General features: G+C 35.4%; 1 protein-coding gene across 1 annotated transcript; it reads left to right on the forward strand.

Moving 5' to 3' along the window:
* Positions 1-5806: 5806 nt before the first annotated feature.
* LOC125669084 (acetylcholine receptor subunit beta-like) lies at positions 5807-8687 on the forward strand. The gene has a single exon (XM_048903530.2). It carries the CDS (start codon positions 5807-5809, stop codon positions 7037-7039), a length of 1233 nt encoding a protein of 410 aa, XP_048759487.2. The 3' UTR covers positions 7040-8687.
* Positions 8688-9220: the final 533 nt, after the last annotated feature.

Genomic DNA, 9220 nt, shown 5'->3' on the forward strand with positions numbered 1-9220 from the left:
TGTCAGTAGAGAGCTCTATCAAAGCATCCCAACTTAGACATTTGATCCGTCAGTTCATTGAACGCAGGAAACATAACGCAATTGATGTAAACGGTACATTGTGACGTCATCTTCAGCGTCGGTGTTTAGCAAAAAAATTCACCAACATAGGAGACATGGTGCAATCGCGTTAATTGAGGAGTGATTATATATGATTAAGAGAATAAGATTTACATTTTTTTATGGATTTTATGTAACATCTCAGAACGACGTGAAATTGGGTACACGAATTCAAAATGGAGGAATGCATGTCCACGCGCTTATATTAGAATTGATGCTGTTTGGATCAAAATTCTCAAGTTCCATAGGTATGGTTTAATTGTTTTATTAGTTTTCTATATTTTCCTTTGAACATGTATATACGTGTTACCAATAGGGAGAGCTCCTTCGGGCCGTGAGAGGGCTTCGCCTCCTAATGATTTATTCCCCAAATTAACATTATTAATGTATCTTTTATGGCGTTATATGATAACTTATCCAACACAAACTCTTTGATTTCATTCCAGATGGAAGGAATGGGTCGATGGTTGGTTGGGTGTTTGTTTTACGTCTCGTCGAGGAATTTTCATTCATATTGAGAAGTCACCAGCTCTAAGTTATCTTGCCACCGTCTGCCGCTATACAAGGGACCTCCGCTTTCAAGGTCATATTGGAAAAACTCGTGATTCTCACTTCTAGATGTTGATTGTTTGGCAAAAGAGCAATCATCTTAGGTTTGACGAGCGGGACTCAAATTCACGACCTCCCGGATACGAAACGAATACTCTACCACTGAGCTATTGCGACCGAATGGGTCGAACTTTTTCAAAGTTAATTCTCGACTACTTTAACTTTCGGACATCTTCGGTTGGCCTTATGCGTATAAGATATGCATTGCGCCCTTCACTCTTGGCCGGGAAGTTTTGACATCGATATCGTCAAATGTAGATTGGAATGAAGACCCATTACACTAAATTCATTATACTAGATCATGTGTAAAGCACTAAAGGGTACTTAGATATTCAGATTGAGGAATAGCACGGTGTATGCTAATAAGGCAGTCACATGGTCAGCATTCGGCTCGTATGTAAAATTAATTGATACATGCATCTCTACAACCGTGTTTGTTTTGCATATGCTTGTTTATTAGAGTTTCTAGTTTCATTTTCTTCATAGTATACCGTAGTACTAGTACTTACATGTATGAAAGGTGAAGATAGCCAACAGTGATCGATCTCATAACCCCTATAAGCAATACAAAATACATAGTTCGGCAAACATGGACCCCTGGATATACCAGAGGTAACATTAATCAAAATGTAGCATATAAATCGGAACACATGTACCTTTTCACATTTTAAGTCAATACTCCTTTCTACATGCCCCGTGGAGATCTAGGTTAGAATAGGTCCTCAATACCCTTTGCTTTTCGTAAGAGGTGACTAAATGGGGCGGTCCTTCGGATGAGACCGCAAAAACCGAAGCACCGTGTTACTAACATCCCAAATGCTCCGTTGGACGCGGTGATAAAGACATGAGTTTCAATTACAAAGCAAGCATGGCACGATAAAAATCCATCCCTGCTCAAAGGCCATAATCGCCGAGCATAGGCCTAAATTTTGCATCCCTTCACCGGCAATGGTGACGCCTTCATATGAGTGAAAACTTCTCGAGTGGGACGTTAAGGAAGTTAGCTCCTGGGCTTTTTAGCACAACTGCGCAGGATGCTACAACTAAGTATTTACTGGTTTAATACTGACCCAATTGGTGCAAACATATCACCCATCTATTGCTGAACCCTATGCAGTTGAAAAATTCTGTGTCAATTCAAATTTTGAAAGGGTTTGATAAGGACTATATTTTGTAGCGGAAGGATTCATTAATCAAAAAGTTCAAAATCTGCATGATATAAGTTTCTGTTTCATTCAATGTATCATCTATTTTTATTCTCCTATACGTGTATTTCAGTTTTATAATTTATGATACATGTAGTTGAGACTTGGAACTAGTTCAAATGTTGTAATTTATTAACTTGGTTGATATATTTTTCCACACAGAACACCGACTCTTCAAAACATTTTAATTAATTTACTCGAAATTTTGTATAACAATTCAGTATTTTCGCCAATAATTCAAAAATTTGATCTCCAACCCTCACATTTTTAAAATCGATTTTAAATTGTAATAAGAAATTAACATTGCTCCTAATATGTCCTTAATTTTAATATAATGTAGTTTTTCGTATACATGTATCAAGTGCTAAAAGGTCATCATATATTTCCATTACTAGTGTTAATTTTTTTTTATTATCTGTAATGTTAGAAGACATGATTATGACTGTATCTATTCTATGTATAGATTGATTTGTGTTGCTTATATTGTGTTAACACCAACAGACAATCAAGTTTAATTGAATAAATCTTAAGTGCAAAAAGGTCATGTTTAGAACACTGTAGCTCAATAACAAGCGTTGCGACCCCAGTTTTTCTTTTTAATTTCCTAATTCTCCTTCAATGTAGAAATGAAAAATATACTTCCCAAAAAATTGACATTATTCCAAATCTTAGGTGCGAACCTCTTTAAACAATATACAACCAACCAAACTGTTCACATCATTACAGTGTACATGTATGTACATTTAGCTAATGTCAAAGTTCACATCATTACAGTGTACATGTATGTACATTTAGCGGATGTCAAAGTTCAGGTCGCACGGAGGACGGTTTACCTGATAATGGCCCGTGTTTTGCCTCTGTCTGAACTCTTATTAACTCTTCACTCTAGAATCTAGAAAACAGGGATTATATATTATTGTGGGTATTTGACTTCGGGCATAAAGTGTTTAATCTTATTTCATTTAAATAGCTTAAGGACTAATCTAATTTTTCAATAATGAAAACTAACTATATATTGAATCCAAAGTTATGAAAAATCCCAGATGTATTTAAAACTTTAATCAAACTCCAAACAGTGTGCATGTGAAAACGCATTCCTATTCCGTGTCTCGTGATGGATTGTAAATCACGAAGTGTGTCTGAACCGTTCATACACAGACATCAGGTTTACAGAAGATTCTACCAGAATCAGCATGACGTACCTTACTGGGTAAGATGAGGATTTTTTTCTTAAATTTCACAATTTGGTCCACAATTTAACGACCAATGAATGGAAAGGTACTAGCAATATGTGACATATAATATAATTTACCATTTGTTAAAGTGGTGACATTCGATCCCCAAAAAAGCAGAGGGTCGATTGTGATTGAGCAACAATTATTCCTGTATCGGACATCAAATTCGAATGTTTATTTCTCTTTTTCATCATTACTTGATACTTGGGTCACTTTGTTTTAAGTTTGTTCATTAAAATGTAACTAACTACATGCATACCATTTATTGGAAGATATAGGACTGGGCCCACATCAGCCATATCTGTTTATGAATTTTCAGCATTCTTTGAATTATCTAAAATTAAATCATTTTCACCTTGAGATACTGTGAGAAGAAATTGAAATTATCTCTTCCAGAATTATTCCTATATTTAAACATGATCACGTAACAAGGTTGGTGACATTTTAACATTTTCCTTAAAAATATAAACTTTTCGAGGAGAAATCGGGGTGCTGTAAGCTTTGACCAAATATCTAACATATATTGTATCTTTATCTGATTGTGGTAGGCATATACTGAAGCCAAACACATTTATATTCCGCAATTTTGAATGTTGAGTTTTAGCGAATTGAAAGAGTATGACTGGAAATACGCGTATTTGTGACGTTGTGCACAATAAATTCCAGATTCCTGACTAAAATTACATTTTAATTTGGTATGAAAATTCACCTACTCTTAACAACTAATTAATAAAAATAACTTCTGTTTATTATGTAGTTCTAGATTAAGATCAAAAGTAAAGCCGCTTTAGTCTGTTACTGACCCTTGTTCTTTAATTAGATTCTCGAAGTTTGACATTTTCTGTTTTAATCGGGTACTTTGAAGTATCCTGCTTCACGGATTAACAAGCGGCCCAATACCCGCAACAAGCAAGAAAAAATGTAATCAACAATTCACAACCATCCCAAGATTTAACCTGTAGATGAGATGCAAATAATGACAATTCTATTAATTTGATCAGCTTTACGATAGAATATACAAACATGCACCACACCCGACCCCTTGGGACATCGTATATCGAAAAGATCCACGTCGCTGACGGGGTCGGTATTTATTGCCCCCTTTTGTTGTGGCTCTGATTAATTACACTGTTTCTCTCCAGTCTGTTTACCTACGGTGCGATAATCCGACCAGCCACGTTGTTATACAGACCCAATACTTCTACGCTAAGTAAACTATTAGTGGTTCATTATCAGTGGGATTTTAACTACTTCCCTATGCCTCTCGGCCAAAGAGGTCTTGTCAAATACACCATGCCTTGATAAAAAGATTTAGCTAATCTCATTAGTGTACAGCTCCGAAAAAATCTGCTCTGATATCATTAATCATTCCTGTCGATTCGACCATCATTCTATGCGAAAATATATAATGTATTCCCTCTTATTAACGATTAAGTAATTAAATACAGAAAATTCAAAGTAATTCTATATTTGATATTGATTTCAATATTTATAGGTTATAGACTTTGTATGGGGAAAATATGATGACCGAGTTTTTTGGCACGTAGACAGACCGAGCTTGCGAGGTCCGTCCGCAACAAAAAACACCCAAAAAAAAAACCGAGGTCGTCATATTTTCCCATACAAAGCCTATAACCTTTTTATTATGCTTTCAATTTCATTTAGAAACTAACAATAATTTTATTTTTAACAATTTCTTTATTGGTTCAACTGAGTAAAAGATGAAAAACACGAACAATTTGAAAATTAACGGCGTAGTAATTTGATTGTTAATGATTGTGACGTAATGTTTGCGGGCCGGACTGTTTCCAGTACGCCCGCAAACTTTTAAAGAAAAAAGAAGAGATGGAATTGAAAGTATATAATAAGTGTATATATTTTCGTAGCTTGTAGTGCAGTATATTGCCTTACTTATAGACAGATTTAGCTTATTTGGCTTGAAAATCCGAAAATTCAGCTACTTTGCTCCAAATCTTTCAATTTTTTTTAAATATCAGTGGTGTAGATGAATGTTTGCTGTTATTGAGCAACTTTGATGCATGGAATACTAGCACCAAACTGAAGATTTTGAGGGATGTCAGGGAAGCAGGGATCATTCAGATGTTGCCACCAAGCAAACTACTAATGACCATAATGATAAATATATTTTTAACAATCAAAGGATCCGAACATTAATACGCGAAATTAATTACAAAGAAGACAAATACTGAAGTCCATAGTTTCTAACGCAATTATTTGCAATCAATCGACATTTTAAAATGAATACATGCATTATATACGAAATTACCAAGGGCAGCATGATTTCATTGATGTGTTTAGATCGTTAGGACAGATTGATACTGAATCATAGAGACTATGAATAAATGATTTCAAGTGATCCTGCATTCCCCACAGGAATGACGTAAATTAAAAATCAGAGGTTACATTTACGTAAAGGAAGACTAATTAAACTGTTGTTTGAAGTATGTCGTGCTGTAATCACGCAAAGGAATTCCCATAGGACACTTAAGCTGACAAAGCATCCTACACGAGATGACAAGTGTTAAACAAATCATTGCAAATTAAAACACTGACAATTAATCTCTCGGATCATTTGTAAAACGAGACCACACTGAGCCGGTCAGGAACGACTTCAGATTTTGGAATACTAATTTCTAAATGAAGCTGTATATTTTTATCACGATTTTCAATATTCTATCGTTATCGCAATTCCTGGGTCTTAGTGTCACTGTTCCACACTTTGCGACCCTGCAAGACCAAAAAAACCTTCAAGATCAAATGTTGAATGGATACAGAAAGACATTAAGGCCAATATTGGACCAAGATCGACCAGTGATTGTCAATATTTCATTTACGTTTAATAACATTCACAATTATGACGAAGTCAGTGGTCTGTTCGCTTTCACTGGCAGGCTTTATTTATCCTGGAAAGATGAGTCCATCGGTTGGGATCCAAAGGATTATGGGAATGCAACGGCCACTAGACTTCCGGTGGATGAAATGTGGATCCCAAACATTGGTGTACAAAATCCAGCAGAAAGCGAGGAATTTATGGAGATTGAGGTAGCAGGATTTACTGTAGAGGTCACGAATAAAGGATTTGTGCAAATGGGTAATTCAGGGATGATCAAAATCATGTGCGAACCTGATGTGACGTATTATCCATTCGATATGCATCATTGTGCGTTAACTTTAAATGTTCTCAATTTTAAAGATCACGAAGTCCAGCTCAAACTCACTAAACCAGCTAAAGGCGGCTACGCATTCAAACAAAATGGACAATGGAATATATCCATTCTACAAACCTATGTGACTGACCTAGAAATGGTTATTCAGCTAACGTTAATGAGACGATCGTCCTTTCTCGTAGTAAACATATTTCTACCGGTCATTTTCCTATTGTCGATAAACGTGGCCGTTTTTCTTCTTCCGGTAGAATCGGGCGAGAGGATATCCTTCTCCATCACCAGTTTCTTGTCTTTTGCGGTTTTCATTACTATCCTTACGGAGAAAGTTCCACATCAGTCGAACCCTCTCTCAATCATCAGCGCCATATTTGCTTTTCAACTTGCAAACAGCACCGTCATCCTAATCTGTAACGTGCTTGTTGTGAACATTTACCACAAGTCCACGGAAATCGGCTCGACTTGTGTCATTTCCTTTGTGAAGTTCATGGGACGAAAATCACGAAGAAAAATGGTGTCTCCCGTCATCAGCATCAAAGTAAATCCCAAGGATGGGTGTCGTAAATCCTTTGATGACGCCGCGGACGAGAAAGTCACTTGGAAAGAGGTGGCAAGTGCATTTGACAAATTTTTCTTATTTACTTTCCTCTGTTCTACTTTGGTTCCTGTTTTGGTTTTTATTCTTTATGTTATGTATCATACATAAGAGTTTTGTAAATACTTAGAAAGAACTTTATCGTTCTTGGCATACTTATATTTACTATGGATAACTCCGTTTATACCTGATCAAAATATAGGACTCACGGCGGATGTGACCGGTCGACAGGGGATGCTTAATCCTCCCACCTCTGGTATATCCAGGGGTTCGTGTTTGCCCAACTCTCTATTTTGTATTGTTTGTAGGAGTTATGAGATTGATCACTGTTTGTTATCTTCACCTTTCATTGTACGGACTGTATTTCCGTGTGCTGCATGCATCCATGTCTTAAACCAAACTGCATTGATAATGTAAGAATGGATGAAAAAATTGTATTCAGAATTTTGATGGATTTGTTCGTTTGATGGGATTAATTCATTTTGAAATTGTTCACACTTTTATGCATTCATTGTTCAAAGATGAACTGTTAATGAGGAGACTACGGCGAGAAGAAATAAGCCACCAATAGCATTTTCAATCATTTTTATCCAATGTTGTTTTAATCACGTATTGACATCTCTAGCCAATACTCAAAATACATGTACATGTATGTACAAAGATATTTAATCAAAGATACGATATGTGTGAATGTAAATCATCCCAAAACCTTAACTGTAATGTTGTTGTGTGCCAAGGAGAAAACTTATCTCCATTTATTTCTCACTATGTACAAATGATTTAGAAAATTATTTTATAGGCAGAAATGTTATTGGTGTTACTACAAACACTGGGGCATAGAAGAGTTATAAGAAACGTTACACACATGTATAAGAAAAGTAAGACTATTTAATTCACCGTCAATTGTTGAACGTGCTCATTTACGTTTTATAAAACATACCTGATTTATAAAGTAATACGACAAGTTATGGTTCACGGTGAAACGGGGCGATGTCATATATTTAACAATTTTACTATAATGATTTCTGATTGATAACAAATTGAGTTAGATTATTTGTGTATGTACGTAACGTATCTGACAAAAGAAAACTAACAAACCCAAGGCTCTTGTTTTTATAAAGTATTTAGACAGGTGAGGCATTTTAAACATTTAGTTTGAGCATGGATTATATATACAATTAAAGCTTTATGGATAAAGATAACTGATAAACAAAGGCTATGAGATCTATTTTTTTTTTTTTTTTTTTTTTTTTTACAAATATGGCTTGATGATATCTCTGGGCCTTCAAAGTGAGTGATTTACAGAAGTTTTAAAACGAATTTTGAATGTGAGGAATATTTGACATTGTTACCAAGACATGTACCGTTACAAAAAGATCTCTGTTAAATTTAGAACAGCAAAGCACCACATTCCTGTCGAAGAAGACGGATTCACAAAAATGAATTCTGTTGTACATTATGCAATTGTAACCAAATTAGGGATGCATTTCATTGTATTCTAGAATGTAAAGCATTGTACAAATTACACATATATTTTGTTGATATACAGTAGACTACTGCTATGCCCAAAACACTGAAATATTTTGTGAACTTATGTCTTCTAGAGAGTCTGTATTTCTTAAGAAAGTAATGCATATTCATTTTGAAAATCAATGATATTGTCTGTTCTCGTAATTTTCTCTGTTTGATCCGTGTGTTATTGTATATATGTAAATACGATTCGTGTAACATTCCATTGTCTGTGTGAAATAAACTGAACTAGAATCCACTTCGTCTCGTTGTTGTTTAATCTTAGAAAATATAAATTCTCCAATATTCATTAAATTATGATGTCACCGTTCAGCAAGCAAATGAAGTTGGTTGTTTTTAGTTACATGTAGAGGACTTTCAGAGTTATCAATAGTAAGTTATTTTGGCAGGCTCCCATGACAGTGTCACGAAGTCGAAGAAAATTACTCTGATGCACTTATACGACAACATTACCTCTCCATCCTCAAGCTTTGTCGACAACATTTATGATTGGATACTCAAAAAGGTCACTGTAAGGTCGTGTTTCGATTGTTTTACACGCATTAGTTAACGATGAGATGCACGAAATCTTTGTGCATTGAATCACGGGTAAAGGAGAGGATCGTACAGTTTGCATATGGGTTATGATGATGCATGTACTAGATGCATTCTGAATTTTACTTTATGGCAAATGTTCCCTTGCACTATCTGAACCTCCACACGTTGGAGAGCTACACGAACGTAAAACTAAGAACAGATGAAAATAACTCGAAACAAATTGAA

The sequence above is a fragment of the Ostrea edulis genome, chromosome 4 (assembly GCF_947568905.1).
Source record: "Ostrea edulis chromosome 4, xbOstEdul1.1, whole genome shotgun sequence".
In the NCBI taxonomy this organism is placed as follows: Eukaryota; Metazoa; Mollusca; class Bivalvia; order Ostreida; family Ostreidae; genus Ostrea; species Ostrea edulis.

Coding starts and splice junctions, on each gene's coding strand:
- LOC125669084 (XM_048903530.2), top strand. CDS start 5,807: ATGAAGCTGTATATTTTTATCACGATTTTCAATATTCTATCGTTATCG.